This window comes from Jaculus jaculus, chromosome 12, assembly GCF_020740685.1.
Source record: "Jaculus jaculus isolate mJacJac1 chromosome 12, mJacJac1.mat.Y.cur, whole genome shotgun sequence".
Taxonomy (NCBI): domain Eukaryota; kingdom Metazoa; phylum Chordata; class Mammalia; order Rodentia; family Dipodidae; genus Jaculus; species Jaculus jaculus.
Genome location: NC_059113.1, coordinates 7,314,759 through 7,340,132, shown reverse-complemented (window position 1 = coordinate 7,340,132; position 25,374 = coordinate 7,314,759). Strand labels below are relative to the sequence as shown.

The 25,374-nt window shown below is 38.0% G+C and overlaps 1 protein-coding gene across 2 annotated transcripts in view; it reads right to left on the bottom strand.

The window, feature by feature from the left end:
• Positions 1 to 25,374, bottom strand: part of Marchf1 (membrane associated ring-CH-type finger 1) — a 394,778-nt gene that overhangs the window by 267,208 nt on the left and 102,196 nt on the right. For both annotated transcript variants that reach the window (XM_045131784.1, XM_045131785.1), the window contains exon 2: positions 21,018 to 21,166. In XM_045131784.1, coding sequence (XP_044987719.1) covers positions 21,018 to 21,128 — 111 coding nt within the window. In that variant the 5' untranslated portion in view covers positions 21,129 to 21,166. The remainder of the gene's footprint in view (positions 1 to 21,017; positions 21,167 to 25,374) is intronic.

Here is a 25,374-nt window from a genome sequence, read left to right as displayed (position 1 = left end):
GAAATCTTGTTTTAGGTTCACTGAAGCTGTAATGCTAAGAGAGCTGCAGCGGGAATTGAGTGCCTGAGAGAAGCCTGCCAACTCTCCTTACCAGGAGAGGAAGTCTGAGGATTACTGTCCCTCCAAATGAGCTTGGTCATATAGCTGAAACAGATCCTAATTAATTCATTATGCTTGATTAATCAATAAGCATTTTGAGAAAATAAATTTGTTTTTCACCCACAACACTAAATCAGGATCTTTGCATTTTAGGTGCACTGTTCTCACGGGCACACGCTCAGAGCAGCGCAGCTCTCTGGATAGGTTAATACGTGTTACTATTGGAGATTTACGTGTTATTATTGACACCGATTGTAGGTGTGTTACTGCTTACGTGTTATATTTATAGAAGTAAATACTATCACAACCCTAAAATAATCATCACTTACAATAAATAAAGCAGTCTCCAAGTCAGAAATCCATATGGACAGGCAGGTAGGCGAGCAATACAACCACTGTGCAGACCGTGTATTTGTCAAACACAAGCATTTCATGTGCATTTTAGGTCAGTTTCTAAACTAGTTTTGAGAGTCAAAATCAGAATCAGAAAGTTTCCTTTGCCTTATCACCATTTGGCTGGGGAATGGAAACATTTGCTCTAAATCCTCTTAGCTTCTCCATCTTCAGATTGGAAAAAAAAATGGGACAATTATGTCTTGGGAGAAAAAAAAAAATAGACTTGGATTTATCTTGGCACTCTTCCTCCGAGCCTAGACTGTGATGAGCAGCACGTGGCGGTCTTACACAAGATTGGATAGAATGTGTCTCTCTTTTTCTAGTCCCAAGAATTCATGTAGGGTCTTCTGGAATGTTCCCAGTGAAAATTACCATGTACTTGGATGGAGCTAGTTTTTAGGGACCGATCTATCTGTACATCTGTATCTGCCTCACAGTTATAATTTATTTCTGATTCACAGTTCCTCTTTACCCTGTGTTTTAAGGATTGTTAAAAGATGGACTCTAGTATTTCTGGCATAGGTAATAAAATTCCACTTTTTAAAACAAACCAGACAATTTAAGGAATTTAAGGAAGTCAAATTTAAGGCAAGAAAGTTCAAAAAAAAGCCATGTGAATGTGGATTTTAATTATTCCTCTGCATTGGAGAGATAAGAATACATTTGTGGAGGAAAATGTAAAACATCATAAGTATAAATATAAGAAAATTACAATATGTAAGTAAGGTACTTAATATAGCTGTGATTATAAACATATTGTAAGTAGTTAGTTGTAGATTCATAATTGAAAAATTCATTTCAATTAAGAGCAATGAAAATGTTCTGTTTTCCAGATTTCTGTAATTTGCTGAGCCCTTTTTCCATTGCTACAGTTTTATTCATTTTATATTTTTATACAATTATTTCCTCGGGATTTCAGGAAGGAAAGGAGGTAGATACACATAGTCAATCCACCACACATAGTCACTTATGTAGAAATGCAAATATTTAGAGAAAGACATTAAAAAAACACACACACACTAAACTTAAGTGTTGGAACTATTATCAACATACCAGCCTGAGGTAAAAGGTAAGATTCTGTTGCTGAAGGTACCATATGCTGCCACCTGGAACACAGGGAGACCTGGCTGAAATCCAGGAGAGAGCCAAACACCAGGCAGCTAGCCTGTCTAGTGCTGCGAAGTCCAACGTGAGCTACTTGGGGAGAGTGGCCAACAATGGTCTGAGCAACCGGGAGTCTAAGCTACTCAGAAGCAAACACGCTGACAAGATGTGCACACCAGCGCCATGGTACCACACAGCCTTAGCCGGTAACCAGTGGCTTTCTGATTGGCTAAGAGATCTGCTCAGTGGAAAGGAGCCCATATCCAGAATTGGAACCAGATCAGAACCCTACGGAGACAAAGACTATGATCTCCAGTGTCAGCTCCCACTAGTCTTTATCTAAAAGCGGGGCCATACCCATCAAACTGGTCTTAAATTAGTAACGCTTATCCCATTTAACCTATGCTGTCTTCACTCTCCATTGGAGAGTCTGCTTTTCTTTTTCAGAAGGTCATGAGAACCGAGGAGATAAACCACCCCTTGCCTCTCAGCCAATCCCCAGCTGAAACCACAGAGGAACTGGGGAGATGAGCAAGAGTGCAGCTTCCAGCCGGCGTGGTGGCGCACACCTTTAATCCCAGCACTTGGTAGGAGGATCGCTGTGAGTTCAAGGCTGCCCTGAGACTACATAGTGAATTCCAAGTCAGCCTGGGCTAGAGTGAAACCCTATCTCAAAAAAAAAAAAAAAAAAAAAAAAGGGTGCAGCTTCCATGGTGAGCCTGACAATCAGCACCTGTGTGAAGAGGACAGATGTGAGGACACTCAACACCCACCAAAGCAGAGATCCAGAAGCTCTAAGAGTTCATCACTGAAGTAGACTTAAAACACACCCAGCCTGGCTCAGGGTATTTTGTGGAAGAGGTGGTGGAAAAATTTTAAGAGCCACTGGTTGCGACATCATGCTCAGAGGCATTGCCTCCCCCTAACAACTGACTGCTGCTCTCACAACACATAACCCACAACCCACATGGGGAATAACTGCAACCCATCAGAGGAATCGATGGTAGCCTTAAGAAATGCATTTCTTCACTGGGCATGATGGATTGGGTTCATACTCGCAACACTTGGGTGGAAGAGGTAGGAAAATCATTGCAAATTCAGAAAACTACTCATGGCTGCCTAGTGAGTTCAAAGCAAGCCCAGGGTACAGAGTGAGAGGTGGTTTTGTGGTTAAGGCACTTGCCTGCAAAGCCAAAGGACCTAGGCTCAACTCCTCAGTACCCACGTAAACCAGATGTACAAGGGGCACATGAGTCTGGAGTTCGTTTACAGTGCCTGGAGGCCTCGCGTGCCCATCCCTTCTCTGTCTGTGTCTCTTCTCTCTATTTCTCTTTGCTTGCAAATAAATAAATAAATTTAAAAAACTCAAGATGGGCGTAGTAGCACACGCCTTTAATCCCAGAACAGGGGAGGCAGAGGTAGGAAGATCACAGTGAGTTCAAGTCCACCCCGAGGCTTCATAGTGAATTCCAAGTCAGCCTGGAAGGGGTGCACGTATCTGGAGTTAGTTTGTTAGCAGTGGCTGGAGGATCTGACATGCCCATTCTCTCTCTCTCTCTCTCTCTCTTTCTCTCTGTCTCTATCTCTCTCTCAAATAAAGAAAAATAAAATATATATTTTTTAAAATAAATGCATTTCTTAAATGAGAATTGAGAGTTAAAATTATTCCTTGAGCCATGAACTACAGTGGATATCGTGTTAATAGGTATAGAAATAACATGTTCTATTAAAGCAAGATCAAGAAAAGTGAACAGGTGTATTGTAAATGGGCAGATTTATTTATTTATTTATTTATTTATTTATTTATTTATTTTTTAGATGGAGGGTCACACTATGTTTCCAAGGCTATCCTTCAGCTCCTGGGATCAAGTAATATTCCCACCTTAGCCTCCCAAGCAGCTGAGACCATAGACACATGCTATCATGTCGGGCTCAAGTCAGTAAAATTTTGAAGGAATTTTTTTATTTGTTTCTCAACAGCCACTTAAAAATACTAAATAATCTATGTTCAACACAGACCCATCTCATCCAGGCTTTGCTGTTCCATTCACTGAAAACAGGCAGAAGAGATATGGCATAATTGTAATTCTTAAGACCACTGGGATTTTCAGGTGAATATTGAATATATGAATATTGGCTCCAACTTAAATTCAATAGCTCCCTTTGTCCCGAATACATCAGCTTGTCTTTGAAGTCAGGATATGACTTCTCAGTACCCATTGAAGTCCTAGATGGTGTCTTCTTCCAACAGAGGATGCTTCATTTACACAGGAAGTCTGGGGTTTAGCATATCTTCCTTTTTCTATTATCCCAAGTAGGGCTTCTGGACAACTTGCCGATGCTTGCCTGTCAGCACTGGACATGTGTCCTGCATATTTGTGCTATGTGGTCTCTTTCCTCAAATCTCTTGAACTGACTTCTTCAAGTCTCAAGTTTTTCTTCGTCAGTTTCCTCACATCTATTAGCTTCCATTGAATTTATGAGGCTCAGAACCTTTCTATGGATTAAGTTTTGGATTAAGGGAGTATTTGGTTGGTTTGATGTTTTTCTACCCAAACCACTACACCTGTATCCCTATCAGCAGCAGAAATATTTTGCATTTCTACCACGTGTGTGTGCCAGCACTTCCAGTGTTCTCCATGAACGGTCCTCTTTCTTTCTCGGCGCGAATGGCTACTGTACGCAAGAGATCTAGCTTTCACCTTTCCTGGACTCGTGACAAGCCTTCTTTAATAAGCTTAATTGTCTCTAACGCTTTATTTAAAGTGAGAACTACAGGATGCTTCTCCCCACTTGAGCACTTTAGAGGCCATTGTGAGTTGATCAATGGACTTAATGTCGATATTGTGCCTCAGAAAGTTGGCAGGTCTCAGGAGGCAGAGAAGAAAGAAAATCAATGACTGGCCAGTGGGGCAGTTAGAATTCGCACACATTCTCACTTGTTTGTTCTCTTAGATGGGTGAGGTTTGTGATATCACACAATACAAGGTTGCATCCATTAGTAGTCAGTGACCACAATGGATTTAATGTGAATGGAAAAGTTTAGAATACTGTAAAATTTACCAAAATGTGATTTAGAGACACGAAGAGAGTATGTGCTACTGGATCATGACCTCAACAGGAATGTTCCATAAAGACTTGGTACTAAAACTTCAAGATGCAGTATTTGTGAGACACAGCAAATGAATGCACAATTAAGGTATGCTCGTGCAGAAAACACAGTGACAGATTATGGTTCTGGGCACTGAGAATACAGTTGTGCATAAAGCTGAGCTAAGTTTTACCTTTGCATATATTGAGAGGCAGTAACAATATCAGCAATGTTATGCACATTGAATGGTGTTAGCGTTTCTAATTTCCATAGGTGAAATTACTCTGCCCATGAAAACATGACAATTTTTGTTTGCAGTTTTACTGCAATATGTATAATAAAATTGGTTTGGTATAACAGTGTGCCTGTGGAAATTGACATGCTGGTAACTGTGGTATGAAAGCTATTTCTTTTTTCATCTTTAAAGAATTACTGGATTGTTAAATTAAATTTCATTCCTGTAGGCTGCATCAGACACATAGAAACCAGGTGACAACATCCCCATACCAGTGTTTGACGTGCTAGCTTCTTAATGCAGAATCACACAACAGAACTCATGGATTATTTCACCTAATAATTACAGTTGGTAATTACTATGGTGATATAAAAACAATTTAACAGGCCATCAACCAAGAGGTGCATTTTGGTTTTTAAACCTAAGGAATTTACTTCATATGTTAAACAGATATTCTGCTGGAGGATACTGTATTAATCGCTAAAACAAATTAAGCCTTAAAAAAGTGAATGTATTAAATTAACTTTATTCCTTTCTCCAGAAATGTAGTGGATTACTATTCCTGACTTTGGGGGTAGTTCTGTAGTCATATCAAATATACATGCTATCTGTTTTAAGCCTATTAAGCCTATATATAAATATCTATATACATATCTATCTATCTACTCCAAAACCTAGGTTGCTCTCTGTAAATGAGCAATATGACAGCTTTATATAATAATATTATGTAATATTATTATACAATAATATAATGTAATATAATATAACAGTATTATTATAAGAATTAATAATTACATATGTAGTAACCTGTTTTTATTTATTTATTTATTTATTTATTTTTGGTTTTTTGAGGTAGGGTCTCACCCTGGTCCAGGCTGACCTGGAATTCACTATGTCATCTCAGGGTGGCCTTGAACTCACAGTGATCCTCCTACCTCTGCCTCCCAAGTGCTGGGATTAAAGGCATGCGCCACCACGCCCAGCTAGTAATCTGTTTTTAAAGTTACATACCTCCAAGAAAAGACTGCAACTGTTCAATAAAAATTAGTTCAGTAAAACTTTGAAATAAATATACTGTTGGTAAATCAGTACTTCTACCACTATTTTTCTCTGTGCATGCTATGAAAGCAGGCATAGGAGGGGGCAGAGATGTATGTGGAGGCCACAAGTAAAAGTTGATTGTTTTCTTCAGTTTCTTTATTCCTTGTTTTTCTACACATGGTTTAACTGAGAAGACTTCTGGTTCTCTCAGCCCAAGAAATAAATTTTCATATATATATATATATATATATAAACACACACGTATATATATATACATGCATTTTAATGTGTTATATATATATATTATATATGCAATCTGATGCTGAATAAACCTCCTTAACTTTGCTATCTGTTTAAAGTAGCAGTGTACTTGCATATTTCTCCAGTGCAATACATGATGACAGTTCCTTTACATTATGACACAAAATAGGTGGGTGAGATGTCTTCTCATGTGACAGTGCAGAAGCCATTCTACGTGGTAGATGTATTATGAAAAGACATAAGATGTCACACCTCATCCCTTCTGGCCACAAACTCCTCATCTCACTGTTGCAGTCAGCTCCTCATTTCTGGGACAAACATCCAATCAGAAGCAGCTTACAGGAGGAAGGAGACTCTTATCAGGCTTATAAATTCCAAGGGACCACCATCAGTGGCGGGAGAAGCTGGCCCACTGCCATAAATCCACGCACAGAGACAACACCCGATAGCCAGCTAACAAAATTTAAAGTAAGTAAACATGAACTGGCAGAGCTCTAGCTATTCTCCACACTGGGGCTTTACTCTAGACACACTCTGTGACTAAACAAGGCTCCGCCCACTAGAGACTCAAGATTCAAGCCTGTGTCTACGGGGCCACACACTTAAACCACCAGAGTCTTAAACGACTTCTGGCTTTTAAGAGCATGTGAGCTGCCACCGTTGGGTTCAACACCCATCAGTGAGCTCTTCTCACCACACTTGTTCAGTCCCCATCTCACTCTTGACCTATTCGTTTATTTGTTTTCTTCAACAAGTCTCTGTGGATAAGATTTGGGTCCTTAAAAATACTAAATATTTAACAATGGAATTGTATTCAACTATAAAGAAGATCAAAGTTGCTGTTGGAAGAGCAGTGGATGTAACTGAAGGTTATCACTTTAAGTGAATTAACTCAGACTCAGAAATATATATATATATATTTTAATATATATAAAAAATATAATATATATATAAAATACATATAATATATATATAACATGTATGTATATATGACATGAAAGTAGGAGTAAAACTGTCTAGGGCAAAGAAAGAGAGTAATGGGAGAGGAGAGAGTAGAAAAATGGAAGGGTAAGGAGGTATAGGGGAAAAATTAGGTACTTGTATGAAAATGTATTTATGAAGCCCAATAAAAGAAACCAAAATATACTGTATATATATTTGTTATATAATATAGTGTTTAGCATATAGCTAAGCATAAGTAAAGAGTAGTTAAAATAATAAAGACACATCCTAAACGTGATTAGTATGATTCAGATACTTTTAAATGAGAAAGAATGCATTCAGTCATTCACGTCCTTGGTTAAACACTTATCCCTGTTTTGTTCCATGACAGCAGACAGGTCTAAGGCAACAATTTGCAACCTAATAATGTACCATAAATGAGATAGGGAGATGGTTCAGCAGTTAACTTTCCACTTAAAAATGAATGTTCCAGAGCTGGGCATGGTGGCACATGCCTTTAATCCCAGCACTCGGGAGGCAGAGGTAGGAAGATTGCCATGAGTTCGAGGCCACCCTGAGACTCCCATAGTGAATTCCAGTTCAGCCTGGGTTAGAGGGAGACCCTACCTCAAAAAAAAAAAAAAAAAAAAAAAAAAAAAAGGTTCCTTGGACTGCAGACTTCCAAGTTTGACCTTCTGGAAGCCATTTAAACATCAAGGCATGTCTACACGTGTTGTAACCTTTGACCACAGGGCGCAGAAGCTGGACAATCACTGAGCTCACTGATGGGCAGCAGCTCTAGGTTAAGAAAGAGCTCTCATCTCACATGAAATATGTGGATAACTGTTAAGAGGATGCATGGCCTCCTTGCCTCCACATCCACGTACATGGAACATAGATAGATACCCCTCCATGCACCATATCACACACACACACACACACACACATCACTAGAGACCAGATGATTCATTCCTTAGGTGGTGCAGTCTATTATAGTGTTTGATAATGAACCTAAGAAGTTTGTAGCAAATAGACCCTCAGCAGAATAGTTGTTTCAGGCTGTGTAATAAAACATGCCGCATCATGCAACTGGCTGTCAAATATGCACATGAAGATATTATTCTCTATGAAGCATCACAGATGACTGTAAAACAATAGTAATCCACATTCCTGTTCTTCCATCTTTCTAATCCTTTTCTAATCTAAGTTTGCTTCCCTGTCTGGATAATTAAATGCCAATACTTACTTTCAGAGTTATCATGAGGCTTGAGATATGTGTCTAAGCTCTGAGGTAGCATAGACATACTACTACTTTTCTATTACTAATTGTATTTTGATTTATCAATTTACATTGGAACACTCATTTATTTATCACACTCACCCCGAGAAGACTATTGCTACAAAGACCTACTTCCCACATCTTTAGTCCTTACTTTGACTGACTTCAGTCATTTCCAGCTATAGTTTTTCTAAGGAAAAATCAATGGGAATGAAAATTATACAATCAATTTGTCTGTATTCCTATCTTTTTGTTTTTTCTGGTTTTTCGAGGGAGGGTCTCACTTTAGCCCAGGCTGACCTGGAATTCATTATACGCTCTTACAGTGGCCTTGAACTCATAGCAATCCTCCTACTTCTGCCTCCCAAGTGCTGGGATTTGGATTTCTATCTTTATATACAGCTAACCGTAGTCCCTCAAAATCAAGGACAATGAGGAAATAGTTGTCATCAGTGTGATCTGTGTGGAGGACATTCAATGTACCTCCATTGCACACACTCACTTCGGGGTCTCTTCTTTCCAGTTACAAAAGACTCTGCCTATTGGTCCTGAGAAAATGAAATATGTTAAAGCAAATGTATTCCAAACACCATGCACATGAAATTAACTACCAAGAATTAATCATCATGCTGGGAAACTCATAATTTAATTTGTGTCTAAATCAAGCAGCAGACAGACCCGACACATTTTGATCAAGAGCGACTATGCCTGTGATCTTGTGACTTTGCTACTGAGAGAAAAAGGTTTCTTCATGTAAGAAACATTTTAGATCAATGATTATTATTGTTAATCATTGTGTTTTGACATTGTTCAGTAACTATACAATTAAAGTTAATATACTACTTTAAACTTCACCATGAATGCAAATTTCCTCATGGTATAATATTTGAAACATCAGTCTCCTTTTTACAGTCTCCAAATTTAATCTGTTTCCATAACAACCATTGGAATATATTTTTAATGATGTTACCTTTTAAGCAAGAATCCAACCTCTCGAAAAGCACCATGTCTTTTATTTAATTTTCCTCTTTTGTTTTAAATAGTTGCTCTAATAAGAATTTAGATTTTATTCACCATTGCCTTTGGCAGAACTCAGTAAACAGTTTATCACAGCAATTAAAAACAATAACTGATGCATGATTAAAAAACAATTAAAAAGGGAAAATGAAGTTAAAAATATTCTGAGAACTCTATCACTCTGACCTAAATTTATCTTCAGAATGTAAAATGTCACCGTGCAAAAATCAAATACGGGTGTGACTGTTGAAAATAAGTCAATAGGTCTACTGAGAAATTTAATATACTCCACCTCCTCTTTCAATTTCCTTTTTGTTTGGTTTCCAAAAAGGGCTCTATTTGTGGAGCAGGTCTGATCCTTTTGCTACAGGTAGATATATACTTTCTACTAGTCTTCTAATACATTAAGAGTTGAAGACAGGAATAGTTGAGAAGACTGTGAGAAAGAAGTCTTTGATAAATATTAGCTAGTTAATGTAATTCTTTGAAATGACCGTTTTACATTTCATTATCCAATGCAGTGGGAAAATGATATGCAAAAATATTTTCAACTCTTACTGAAGACTAAATTTTTTTTTGATAACAGAATATAATTTTTTTTATTAGCTGACTTTAGCTTCGAAAACTTTAGCTATGTGTTTTGGCCATAAGAAACATCTCAGAATTGTTTGAACTATAAATTAAAAATTTCCATATTTTAAGACAGATGGCATTTCTAATCAGCAGAAGAGTTTTAATAAATGGGATATTACACTAAATGAAGCTTTACAAACAGAAGACAAGCTCGCTTTTGTTCAGTTCATGTGCTCTGCTCAAGCTGTTTATCCATCCCACCAAATTTTAATAAATTCCTACTATGTTCCAAACACTGGAGATTCAGAGGTAAATAGAACAAATCTCGTTTTTATTTTATCCTTTTGTGGAGACATAAAGAAATAAACCAATATGCTTTCCAATGTACATAAATGTTTGCAGATAAAGATGACTATGAAAACAAAAGAACATCAGGTTGGAAAGGAGCATTGACAGGAGAAGCAGACGTGGGCACAATGGTGAGTGGCCAAGGTTGACGCAATGACCTGGTAAAGAGCTAGCCATGGAAAGATGTGGGAGAAACAGTTTGGAGGGCATATTTTAGATACTCTTCGCATTGTTGTAGTCAAATAACATGAAAACAAGCAGCTCAGGGGAAGGAAGGTCCATTTAGCTCGTGGCTTCAGGGTATATTGCCTCTCCTGGCAGAAAGGACGTAACCTGCTGACAACTGCGCAGGTCCAGAAGCAGAAAACAGAGACATTAGAGTTTAGCTGCCTTTCTCCCTTTTCTCCCTTTATTCAGTTGGGGCTCCTAGCCCACGGGATGGGATGGTACCACCCATGCTCAGCATGGGTCTACTTCCTTCTTGGAATGTCCTAACAAAAGGCATTCAGAAGTGTGGCTCCCAGTATACTTTAACTCTAGTCTAGTTGACCATGAAGACTAAATCCCTCGGCATTTAATCTATGTTTATGATAAATGCATAAATTTTCCTCATAGTTAGTTTATGTAATAAACCTCATCTCCATATCACTCACTTAAAAAGTAGAACTTGTGTCATTACTGTTCATTAACCTCTTTACATAAAGATGGAAAATTTGGATCTGATTTGTCATTGATCAAAATATTTGAGTTGGTGGTTAAATATTACATTTAATAGTCTACAACCAATTCATCCAGTTACCATTACTGAATATTACAAATAGAAGGTATGTAATTCAAATATTTTGATTTTTTTAACATTTATTTTTATTTATTTATGAGAGAGAGAGAGAGAGAGAGAGGGAATGGGCAAACCAGGGCCTCTAGCCACTGCAAAGGAACTCAAGTTGCATGCACCATCTCATGCATCTGGCTCACGTGGGACCTGGAGAATCAAACCTGGATGCTTAGGGTTCACAGGCACCACTAAGCCATCCCTCCAGCTCTTGATAATCCTTAATAGCAAACATTTCAACCTACTATTCCAGAATATGACAATTTATTTCTTATTAGTTATTTAATTGTTGCATGTGTGTGCTATGTGTGCATATGCATATATGTGCATATGCATGGTCATATGTATGTGGTCATGTGTATGGAATGTTCATTTACATATATACCCACACATGTGGAAGCCAGAAGTTGACCTTGGCCTCCCTGTATTGCTTTCTGTCTCATTTACCAAGACGTAGTCTCTTCCTAACCCTGGAGTTTCCTGACTGGTCTAGTCTAGCCAGCTAGTGTGCCTGATCTCTGTCTGTCTCCCCAGTGCTGGGCTTGTAAGTGTGCACTGTGAACACCTAGTACTTAGGTAGATGCCTCCTACAATTACATGGCAAGTGCTTTACCAACCAAACTACCTCCCCAGCCCTGGGATAACTATTTCTTTTTTAGCAATTAATTGATCTTTTAAAAATTAGTTTATAAAATATTAAGTATCATGGAATTTTCAAGAACAATTTGTTTTGTTTGATTCTAAGGTAATTATTTTTAAATTTTAAAATAATATCCAATCCCTCTCTCTCTCTCTCTGTCTCTCTCCCTCTCTCCTTTAAACAAGGTTTGGCATAAAATTGCTTTTTCTCAGCTTTGCATAGCAGAAGCTACACTGAAATTTTCTTTTAAGATTTCATTATATTTGATTATTTTGTGATAGTATTGTTCTCTCGAGTGGGGAAGATTTTGCAACTAATTAACTTTAAATAAATTCTACAGTTTATTTTTTGGAGGACATCCAGGATTGGCTATGTTCATCAAATCGTGGTTCTAGAAGAAAAGCCCTAGAGTTCAGGGATTTAAGCAGCACACAGATACTCAAGCAGAACAGCTTAGAATAAAACACATAACATGATTTTAAAGAACTTTGTCTATGGTAAGGACAGCAACAGTGGCTCAATTCAAACACAAATCTACTTACAGGCTTCAAAAAGAAGTTAAAGCCAGGAGTGATGGTACCTGCCTTTATTCTCAGTACTTGGGGGACAGAGGTAGCAGGATTGCTGTGAGTTCAAGGCCAGCCTGGGCTAAAGTGAGTCCCTATCTTGAAAACAAACAAGCAAACAAAAACTTAAAATGAGAGCACTTTATTTAATTCTTGATTTTTCATCAGTTTCATAAGTAGGTCTGTTCTGTTTTGAAAATGAAAGTTTCTAAAATTACAATTAGATCTTTTGGCTGATTTTCTTGACATGTACTTATGATACTTTGTAAGAACATATTGGTAAGATAGTTTCTAGAAATCTGGGGAAAAAAATCTCATGTTTAAAAATCAGAAGAATGCAGGGTCATCAATATTCCTTTCTCATTGACAGCTGGGGCCAGGTATGTGACCTGAAGTGGAGAATTTTCATTTGAATTTTGCAAACTTGCATATCAACTTCTCATAATGGGCAGAGTATATTTTTATAAAATCTTGATCCTTAAGAATTGGAATGTATTTCCCAAACCTACATCCTTAAAATATCTCTATTTCCTTACCTATTTAGGTAGTTAAATATGATTTGAAAATTAAAAAGGCTGCTCTGAAACTTAAAGAAATTTAAGAATATATTGCCTTTATTTTCACTTGAACTACATATGAAACTCATAAACATCTATGAAGTATTCTTCCTTTTTTGAGGCAAGGTCTCACTATGTAGCCCAAACTTGTGATCCTCCTTCCTCAGACACCCAGCTGCCTAGATTACATGCACACATCGCATGCCTGGCTCTCATTGAGAGCATTTCTTTTCTTGGTCTTCCCTGTTCAGTCATTTCTATAGCATTTCATACTAAATCATATACAGTTGTTCTCAGAATTATGATAGTTTGACTTAAAAAGTTTTCAGTTTTGGATGGAGTGATATATTAGTGGTCAAGACACTTGCCTACAAAGTGTAAGAACTTATATTCAACGGTCTCTAGAAGCCAGATAGACAGTGAGGCAAGCACACAAGGTCACACATTCTCACAAGGGGTGCACATGTCTGAAGTTCAATTGTGGTGGCTGGAGGCCCTGGGGTGCCAACTCTCTCCCCCCCCACCCCTCTCTCTCTCTCCCTTTCTCACATAAAAAAAAGGCCAGTCTGTTGTGTTTGCCTCAAAAATCTTCTGTTTTTCAATTCTATGATAGTGTGACATATATATGCATTAGAAAAACAGTCATTGTGATTTACATTTTGATATTTTCCCAGGTTACTACAGAGGGTCACAGTTTCTGTCCATGTTAAGCAGTTTCAGTGAAATTTACCTTCCAATCAGCCACCTGAGCACCAGGGCAGACAGAGGACATCCTTCAGTGTGTGTCTTGTTGCTACACTCTGAGGGATGCCAGGTTTAGTGAAACGGAATTGAGACCTAATATTGTCAACGTTGTGGTGGTGGCGGGGGCGGGTAGATGGATTTATTCCCCCTCCCCCTGCCCAGTGTAAGTCAAAGAGCCATTTGGCCATTTAAAAAAACTTAGAAAATATATTTTGAGATGATGAAAACATGTTTGGAGATGGCAAGTCACCTCTGTCATACAGTAACACTTTCTCCTTGTCTCCTTAACTACAGTCTATTTATAGCCTCAAAGAATAACCATTGATTACAGAAGAGTAATTTTCTCTGAAGTCATTCCTTACTATAGAATGTGTGACTTAAAGAAGAAATCTTCCTACTTTGACTTCCATAGATTTTGTTCAACTTTAATCCTTATGAAATCATTCACATTTGGATTCCTGATTGGTTTGATCTTCTTTGTTCTCAGTTTAAATTTAATATTGGAACTCTGATTTGATTCAGTAAATTGCCTGAGGACATAGTTGGTATAAGGTATTTTTGTTTTTAACAAAGTGCAATTGTGTCACAATAAATTTTAAAAGTGAGGTTTCTTCTTGCCTGGCAACCAAGCTGAGGAGGCTCATGACACCTGGGTTGGACTTGTGAGTATGTCAGCCTCGTAAACATGACCTTCCAGGACCCTGAGGTTCTTACTCATTTTGAGAAATTTTAAGCTCAATAAATGTTTTCTGAATTTAAAAAGCAGGCAGTGTGAATTGCCTTATAGATCAAAAGAGAAAAACTGTCCTTTTCAATCATGTCAGTGACTGAGAATTTGATGGTGAAAATGGCTATGAAATTGTCCATATTTATATGTCAATTGATGTAGAGCACAGAGGAATCAAATAGACACATAAAGTCACAGGTTATAAAGGGAACATCCTCCTTGTCTTTATGCTACACGTTGATGAATTCTCTGATTTGAAGCCATTGTTCTTAGCCTAGTGTTTACAATTGAAATAATGACTGGGTTCTTTCCTTCTAGTTTGAAAGAGGATCAGTCTTCTAGGGTTAGTTTGTATGGCTTGTTAGAGATTCAGCTTGATCGGTTATCTAGGTCAGCTTGAGCAGCTTTCTAAATGACTCTATATCATTTTCTTCATCCATTAAAGGTAGTGATCATACCTACCTCATTGGAAAATGAGAGTATGTGTAAAATTCTTAGAAAAGTTTCTGGCACAAAATAACCAGCCACCACCACCACCAGCATCTTTATGCCAGGTAGGGATATAATTTGTATTTGAAAACTTCAAATGCTCCCATGATGACCGAAAATTAATAAAGATATAGCAATACAAAATATATAAATGTACATCAAAAAGTCTGCTTCCCAAGATGAAATGCACTTACGATAGAAGCAGATGAAATACTTTGTTTCCCTCCTTTTGTTTATAGGAAAGACTTCACTTCCCAAGATTCTTACAGAAACATTTGCACATGCCACTGACTTCCAGCCAGTGCTGTTAGGATAGAAGTAGTTTTTAGCATTTTCACGCCTGCCCATGCGCCTTCATTTCAATGTCTCTCATTTCCTTTTCCTTCTCCGATAAACTCACATTTCATACTTGTAACACAGCAACAGTACGAGATGGAGGGAATATGAATCTCTGACATTTTGGCAAATGAGTCAAATTATCTTATTGGACTAAGCCATTTAGCAAAAGTAAACTTTCATCCTGACAAGGCTTTAGAATTCCGGAGGACATTTATTCAAGCTCCTATACTTAGCTCCTCAAGCTAACACTTCCCTGGCCTGACCCATTATTCTATGTCTTACCTCAAGATCTGGGGCAGGAATGCTTCAAGCAAGCTTTGTTTTGCTATTCACAGCTTGGTAGGATTCTTCCAACGCTAGTGCTAAAGCTATCTAGAAGTCAAGAGGGGAGAAAAAGAACTCGTTCCTGTTTCTGATGGTGTCATCCTGGGGCTACTCAATTCAGCAATGAAAATAGGGTCTAGCTTCTCACCCTCCTTGAACTATCATTATTGAGACATCTCTTCCTGCTTTTTAAAAATGTTTATTTTTATTTATTTATTTGACAGAGAGAGAGAGAATGGGAACCCAGGGTCTCTAGCCACTGCAGATGGATGTGCCCCCTTGTGCATCTGGCTAACATGGGTCCTAGGGGATTGAACCTGGGTCCTTTGGCTTTGCAGGCAAATGCCTTAACCACTAAGCCATCCTCCAGTCCCCATCTCTTCCTTCTTGTCTTAACATATGACAGAGAAGTGCATCCTCTTTCTGGGTCTTGGCATGGGATCCTAGGACCCTTCTCTGAACTGCAGAGGTATAAAGCTGAGTTCTGAGGTGTGTCTCCTCCAGTTGCTTGGTTCTAACAACTCGGCCTCTCCCTCTCTTACATTTCTATGGTGGTTGTTGCTATTTATTGCAATTACTTAGGTTGTACATCAGAATGTTTCAGCCTTCCCAAGTTAGGTCAAATAATGATTCACATTCCCTTCTGTTCTAATTGTTGCTGTGGCTACTATTTTACTGAGTATATTGGACCTTTTGTACCACCTAAATAGCAATATCAGTAGCCAAGTCTGTGCTACCCTAGCAAACGTCTAAAGCATGAGCCAGTTCCATCATGGGGAACGGTTAACACAGGAACTGGTTTCAGAGCTAGGCTAGGTGGCACCTGTGTGCATTGCATTTGGAGAAACCCCTATTTGAGCCAGACTGTACCTCAGTGCTCTAGCATGCCAGCATGTGCTAAATTGGAAAACTAAACCTTCTAGTGGTTTTGTGACTATTACTGACTCCATTGTTCAGATTTTCCTTATGATCAGGAGATCAGGCATTAACGGGCTAACATCAGGGTTAGGTATGAATGGATAGATGGAGACAATTCAGGCAGATAGAAAGAACAGGCACGCAGAGAACTTAGGTTACAACAAAATTTATTTAACAAAATGGCTGACTTCTTCCAAACCCTGTGTCATGGGGTGTGGTATTGATGAGTGAACTGGCTTGCAAAGTGTCAGTGAACATTTTCAGCATAATATGACTGACATCTAGCACCTGACACAAATTCTCAGCTGAATAAAGTGTCTCTGGTCAACAACTGGGTTAAGGATTAGTCTTGAACTTACATTCTAAAATGGTTTATGTCAGACATATATGGAAGAACATGAAGTTAAAGACACCAAAGAAGTAACTTTTCTATGCACATATGCGAGATCGGGCAGTAAATTTAATGGAATCCTTACAATATTCTAGAAATTTGAGCCTTCAGATACTTAATACTTATACTCTTGGCCTCATAATTTTCCTCAAACGTTCTTTAATTATATGTTGAGTATAGATGGGGGTGAGTTGTAAAATGTACATAATTCAGTAGTGGTCACCACTGCTATTATAATTAATGAGGGCATTGTATAATAATAGTTCATCTGATTTTTCTAAATCTTGACATTAAAAGAATTTAAATATACCAGAGAGATACCTTCTCTTTTCATGAAGGAACAGATGATGGCCAATATTTAGTGTAGGCTGTGGCAGAGACTACTTAAGTGCTCACTGACTCCATTTTCTTCTTCTGGTCACATGAGAAAACTAGACATTTGGGGCTGGGGAGATGGTTTAGCGGTTAAGGCACTTGCCTGCAAAGCCAAAGGACCCCAGTTCTACTCCCCAGGACCCATGTTAGCCAGATGCACAAAGGGGCACATATATCTGGAGTTCATTTGCAGTGGCTGGAGGCCCTGGCATGCCCATTCTCTCTCTCTCTCTCTCTCTCTCTCTCTCTCTCTCTCTCTCTCTCAAATAAATAAATAAAAATTTTAAAATATTTTTAAAAATAAAAGTAAACATTTACCATCTTTCTTCATAACTTACTTGGACCATGACATTAGCATCTGGTCAATGGACGTATGTCCATATATTAAAAACTACTTCTTAATAGCCCAGATATATAATGGCTCACTTTCCTCATTTCCCTTGGTGACCCAAGAGACTATGTGCTTAAGATAGCATTAAAATACAGATGGAGTCTGATATTTTAAAATCATGTTATAGGAGTAAACTTAAAAAGAGAACTGCCCAACATGTCTCAGGCTATTCCAGGAAAAATAAATATTTTATTTTTCTATATTAACAAGATTTAATTTGAGGATTATATATTATAGTGGATAGATGTTATATCCAAGTACAGTATGAAATTTAAGTGCTAAATGTAATTATGTTGATAGTTGGATATATTTTTCTTTCTGTTAAAATTTATGAATGGGAAGAAAATGTCGTGAAAAACTGAGACAGTGCTCTGCTATAGAAAATCCTTGCCTGGAGTTGCTGGAGTCCTGTAATCCTTTTTTCATTTACAAGCTATCTGCAAGCCAATTAATTTCCCTGGTCCACCACATACATCTGTGAAATAAAGCTTATATTAGCTTATTGGTTATAGACAAAAACCATGGCTGAGTTTTGTTTTTTTTTTATTTGAGAGCGACAGACACAGAGAGAAAGACAGATAGAGGGAGAGAGAGAGAATGGGTACGCCAGGGCTTCCAGCCTCTGCAAACGAACTCCAGACGCGTGCGCCCCCTTGTGCATCTGGCTAACGTGGAACCTGGGGAACCGAGCCTCGAACCGGGGTCCTTAGGCTTTACAGGCAAGCGCTTAACTGCTAAGCCATCTCTCCAGCCCAGCTTAGTTTTTGTCAAGAACTTTTAGTTTTGATCTATGATTCTGTGAATTAGGGGTTAAGCACTCAAAGTCACTTTAATAAAAATACAAATGAATCTTTTTCTTTATTTAAAAAGTTTTGGGCTGGAGAGATGGCTTAGCGGTTAAGCGCTTGCCTGTGAAGCCTAAGGACCCCGGTTCGAGGCTTGGTTCCCCAGGTCCCACGTTAGCCAGATGCACAAGGGGGCGCACGCGTCTGGAGTTCGTTTGCAGAGGCTGGAAGCCCTGGCGCGCCCATTCTCTCTCTCCCCCTCTATCTGTCTTTCTCTCTGGGTCTGTCGCTCTCAAATAAATAAATAAAAAGTATTAAAAAAAAAAAAAGATCATGCTTAAGTGACAATGAGCTGGGAAGATGGCTCAGTGGTTAAAGGCACTTGGTTGGAAAAACTGCAGGCCAGGATTTAATTTCCCAGTACTCATGAAAAGCCAGACTGACAAAATGGTGCATTTGTCTGGAGTTTATTTGCAGCATCAAGAGGCCCTGGTGAGCCATTCTATCTCTCACACACACTCTTTCTCTCTCTTTCCCTCTCTCTCTCTCTCTCTCATATACACACATGCACAAAAACAAATACGTACATAAATAAAAAAATTAAAAGAGATCATGTAACAGTGAGATGAGACTGTGAAGGCGATAATTCTAAATAATCTGCTTCATAGAGCTCTGACTATTCAGTCTCTTTTCACACCTCTCTCTATCCCTCACCCTCTGCCTATAATCTAAGAGAATAGAATTTAAGCAGGATACTGACACACATTTGTCTTGATTCGGCTTTACTTCGCACATTACTTCAGATGGTTTCTCTGGACAACCACTCACTAATACTAACTCAGCATCATTATTTCCATGCTAACATTGACATCTAAATATTTGTGTTCTCACAGATTTCATATACTGAAATCCTAATCCCCAAGTATGGGGCCTTTGGAAGGTGATGAGAGTAGCGCCCACACCGGTGAAACCCGGGCCTTTGCAGGGAAGGCCTGAGGGAACTGGTTTAGTTCAGTCACCATCTTAGTGCTCAGGGAAAAGGCACCTTCTATGAACAAGCAAAGCAGGTCTCCCAAAAATACAAATGTGTCAACATTATTACATACCAGGCTTCCAGAACTGGGATAATGAAATATTTCGTAGCCACCCTGAATTTTGTTAAAACAGCCCAATAGACTAATGATAAAATAATAGGAAATTTCATATAAACCAGAAGTAAAAAATAAAATACTTAAACAATTTTAGTCCAGTATATATTCATCAACTAATAAGCCAGGACATTGAAGCATTTGCAGTCTTACAGAATGATAAGACAAGCAATCAAATACATAAAGCTAATGATTGGAGAGACTGAAAGAAAGTTTCCATATTTACTTCAAAATGAACAATGTTACTCGAAATCTAAAAAAAAAGAATATGTAAAATTCATTATGCTAAAGAATCATCTTTCACTCCTCCTTGAAAACTAATATTTAACTAAAAGTTATTTAAACATAAAGCTGAAAAAATGACAGTATATCCAATAGTTAGTATTAATTGTCCACGTCACAGGATCTAGAATCGCCTAGGAGATGAACTTCTGGGTATGTCTGTGAGGGAGCTTCTAGATTGGGTTAGTGAAGTGGGGCGACCCACCCTAAATGCTGGCAGCACCTCTCCATAGGCCGAGGCAGTGGAGTGATTAGAAAGGAGGGAACGAAGCCAGGCGTGGTGGCGCACGCCTTTAATCCCAGCACTCGGGAGGCAGAGGTAGGAGGATCGCTGCGAGTTCAAGGCCACCCTGAGACTACATAGTGAATTCCAGGTCAGCCTGAGCTAGAGTGAGACCCTACCTCCCTCAAGAAACCAAATAAAAAGAGAGAGAGGAGGGACCGAGCTTAGCAGCGGCGGCTCTGCTTCCTGACCATGAGCAGGGCGTGTGAGCAGCGCCTCCTGCTCCTGCACCGCATCTCCCCTGACAGGACACACCACATCCCTCACAGAGCAACCCTCCTGTGATTTTTATCCAGCATTTTCTCGAGGTAGTGAACAAAGGAGTGAACACAGCATGTTAGTGAATCCGTCTTCAAATTATTTTTACATTAATTTAATAAGTTGCTGCACAAACTGTGAGTTTTTAGTTTCAGTCACTTTTACAAACGTACAGAAAGTCTGATTCTGATTCTTTGCTTATATTGACCTAACTGATATTTATTGTCCTTGTGAATTTGGGTTCATTTCCCTTCTCTTTTTCCACTACACTGGATTAGAACCCAAGGATGTGAAGTATTTCCTTAAGGTCACTAAAACAATATTAGCATAACTCTAAAGTAACAAAAAGAAAAAAAAAAGTCAACTGTGTTTGTTTGCGTTAAACTCAAATTTTATGGTTTAATTAGCTGAGAATTTAAGATATGCTAATTAATGCTCATTGTTTAAACTGAATCTATATGAACAGTAGAGTGTCAAGACAAATACCTCCATAAATACTTATTTAGAAGGTTCTCCTCTCTAATTTTTCTTAATATTTCATTCACTACAAGTTACTTTGAAGTAAAAGAATTTTCCACTCACCAGCGTGGAGGTTTGAGAGGCGTCTGCTAAATCCCGGGAGAGCTCGGGCGTCCGCGTGCTTGTCGGGATTCTGGGAGGGTGACGGGCTATTGCTTCACACCAGCCCAGCATTTTCACGTTCCTCTTTTCCCTTTTCAATACCTGAAATTCTGAAAATAATTTACATCCCCTGAAACACATCACTTCCTTCAGCTGTGTTTTGGAAAATATATAGAATTAAAATGTCTTAAACCATCAATTTAAAAAATACTAATGGAAATAGCGTAATTTAACTAGAAATCATGAGTAAGATTTAAAAAAATGATATGTCAATTACTACTAATATCCTGGAATTATAAGCTAATGGAAACAATAAACACCTTTTCAAAGTGCCCAATATCATTTATAGTTTCCTTTTTGATACTTCTAGACAGCAGAACTTTGTTGCACTAGATTCTAAGTGATATTTTCAGGGGTCTATGAAAAATGATGAAGTCTGACCCTGGGAGCTAAGAATAGACCTAATTGTCAATGATAACTGTACACAATCTTAGCAGTTGAGAACAAAGAAACATTCTGAGAACTGAGTCAGTAGATGGTGTCATTACTGAGGGAGCATTACAGAGTGGCTTGGTGTTCACTAAACATGGGCACTAAGAGACTTGTAACCTCAAGATACCTGAGGCTACTGTCAGTGTAAAAGGGCACACTAACTCGCAGTAAGTGATTTATGTATATATGTGTATGCATATATATAGGTATATATATACATATATATGTTATGCATATATTATATACCTGAGTACACTCTAAAATAATTAGGGTACAGTGTAGTACAGTGTAGTAAATGCATGGCCACTTGCAGTCACTCATCATCAAGTACCATCAGCTACATGACGGGTGGCAAGGTGCTCAGCAGCACCCACCGTTACGCTGCACCCTGATGGGAAGACATCTGTGCTGTCACTGGGCAACAGGGGATTTTTGTTGTTGTTTTCTTTCTTTCTTTTTTTTTTTTTTTAGCTCTACTATAATCATAGGGAACTGCCTCTGTACATGCACTCCATCATTCACCAAAGCAATATCATGAGATGCATGTCAATGACAAATTTTGGCAGTTTTTCAGCTGAAAATTCTAAAGAATCAGAATCAACTGAACCCCAGAAAGTGATGGGTTACTCATTCTGGTGATGTCATGATTATATCTCAAAGTTTTGCCAAGGGCAAAAGTTTAGTACAAGTAGAATGAAGTTGGTACGTAACATCCATTGATGCATAATCTATTTAAAAATAATAATTCAAAACTATCCTTGTCATATTTTTGAAGAATAATAGTCCAAAATTTCTTCTAGTTTTTCAGAACTTTCCCTTGGGAGAATTTTGTGCCTCTGAAAACATCATATCAACATGGACTTTTAATATAATGGAGAAACATTGTTTCCCTTGTAAAGTTTTACAGCCTACTTTTCCACTTCACCACCCTCCATAATTAGAAATAGTTTATTGCAGGTCTTTAGTTAAATGTGTTACACTGTCAATTAAATATCAAAAATAATGTGGAGTAATTATTTTCACAGCATTCAAAGCAATTAGCAATCTGTTGGTTTATAACATTTCAGGGATTCAAAATAGCACATTTTAGAGCACTAAGACAAGCAACATGAAGAAAGGTTGCGCTGTGGATTGATGAGTTATTCAATGACAAAATACTCAAGTTAAATGGGTCTGAACAATGTAAACAGAAAAGTAATAAAAAAAACCTGATAAAAAGTAAGCTTCTCGGCTGGAGAGATGGTTCAGAGATTAAGGTGCTTGCCTTCAAAGCCTAATGACCCTAGTTCCCCAGAACCCACATAGAGCCAGATGCACATGGTGGCATATAAATCTGGAGTTCATTTGTAGTGGATGGAGGCCTTGGCACACCCATTCTCTCTCTCCCTCTCTCCCTCTCTTTCTCTCAAACAAAATAAATAAAAATTTAAAAATATATTTAAAAAATTAAGTTTCAGGTACTCAATGAACTATATTTCTTAATATTGCCAGCATCTGACATGGGTAAGTCATTCATTTGGGGTACAGGAAGAAAAATGAGGAACAATGGGAAACATTGTTGAGATTATTAGTCCTTACCCTAACTCATTGCTTGAGATTTTATGAAAAAAAAGTCTTATCTATTTAATATGAAATATGAATATCCAACTAATTTGCACTGCACAAGAAGTAAATATTTCCATATTACCAGCACTCACTATCTTGTTTGCTCATTAGCTTTTAATTGCATTTCTTAAAGTGTGCTAAGAGTAAATGAAAATGAGTATCTTATTCAAAGGCAAAGAGTGAAATGATACATAATGACCAAAACAGTTTAATCAAATATAAGTAAGTGTTCCACTGCTAAACTGTTATGTATTCAGTGTGTGTGTGTGAGAGAGAGAGAGGAAGAGAGGACACGTACCAGCCACAGCATATGTGTGGAGGGCAACAAATAGTCTGGGGTGTGTTCTTGCCTCCCACATTGCTTGAGCAGTCTCACAGCTCACCACTGCGTTCACCAGGCTAACTAGCTCCCCAGCATCCTGGGATTCCCCTGTTCCCACCTCGCCCACTATAGATCTACTGGGAATCTGCACAGTAACTACGATATCTGGCTTTACATGGGTTTTAGGAATCCCAAGTCAGAGACTCACACTTGTGTAGTGAGCAGTTTGTTGACTGAGACATTTTCCAAGCCCTTGCTACTCATTTAGAAAGAAAATCTCCAGTCTAAGAAGATGGCTCAGCCTTTCAAAGAATTTGCTGGCAAAGTCTGCTGACGTGGGTTCATCCAATTCCCAAGCCACCCACATAAGATGGACACCAAAAATTGACAAAAGTGTCTGGTGTTCATTTGCAGTAGCAATAAATATCGGTGTTCCCTTCCCACATTAAAGTAAATAAATAAAATAAAACATTAAAAGAACAACTGTAATTTCATATCCCTTTAATTCTTAAAATGTTGAATTCTTGCTTGAATACAAAGCCAAGAAAATAACTCAGAAAATTCTGGTATTTTTAAATTCTACAATGCATTTTTTTCAAGAGTTACTTATTATTTTCCATCCAGAATCTGGGAGTGTGCCCTTTCATTTGTAGTGTGTCCTTTGTTAGTGACAGGGGTGGTGGTGGCATCCCCCCTTAATCAGTAAGTCCACGCTTCTCATCAGATATTTATTGGCTGTACCTGCTGTACTGTAGGTTCCAAAGAAGGCGTAGGAGATTGCGTAAGATGACGGTTACACTCGTATCTTTTATTTGAGTTGGATTTTGTGCAACTTCTATTCTAGAGAAGTTGCAAGTCTGGAAACCACTGAGATCTTTGTGGTCACCATATTTTGTACTTATAAACTTACTTACTCCTGAACTTATACACCTTTTCCTAAATTGTACTGTGAAAAACCCATATTCTTTTGACCAGTTGTTAATAGTCATGACAAAGGTGATTAAACTTTTGGCTACACCTGCTGAAATGCCATAAGAAAATAACAACTGCATCCTCATATTCTGTTGTATTTAAGTCTAGTATCCCAATTTTGGAATGATAAGGCCAAATAATCCAAAATAAGCTAATGCAGTCACTTTCATATAAATACCATGTTAATAAACATGAAATATTAACCATAAGCACTGCACGGAAAAGAGAAAGTAGAAAAGAATATGATACATGGCTATGGGCTGGAGAGCTTCAAATGCATCTTAGAAACAATAACAGGAATCTTTGAAAAGAAAGTTAAATCTGTGAAATATTGGGGAACACTAAGCAGCCGCTTTGGTATACATTTTTATATTATATAATGAAAAATATACAAGAATATAGAAAGCCTATGATGACTATATTGGATTACAACACCTGTTTCATCTACTGATTGGTTATATAGAATATAAAACTGCTCACTTTTCTGTCTAGATCAGAATCAAAATATTACCTTGTGGAGAAGTTAATCTTGAAATGGACCCAAAAGAAATACATTAGGAATAGGTAAACATTAAAAGAAAAGATAGGGAAATAAGGTTCATCTTCTTGCTCAATAAATCCAGGTAGGTAAGGCAATTGCTCTCAACAGCATAATTGTTCCTGTTTTTTGCAAAGTGCTCAGATATTTGTATCATATTTAAAATAAACATTTTTCCATCATTGATGCAAAAGCAGATAGTTTAGAAATAATGTAGCAATCTGGATAACTGTAGTTGACGCTGATCCACAGTAAGCCAGATTTCTTCCTATGAAGGCCTTTAGGCCTCATCATATTCTTAGGTATAAGGAGGTACGACTACCAGCCAGAAGGGAGGCATATTATAAGCATTCGTAATTAACCCTAAAGCACTTTAAACTGTACATGTC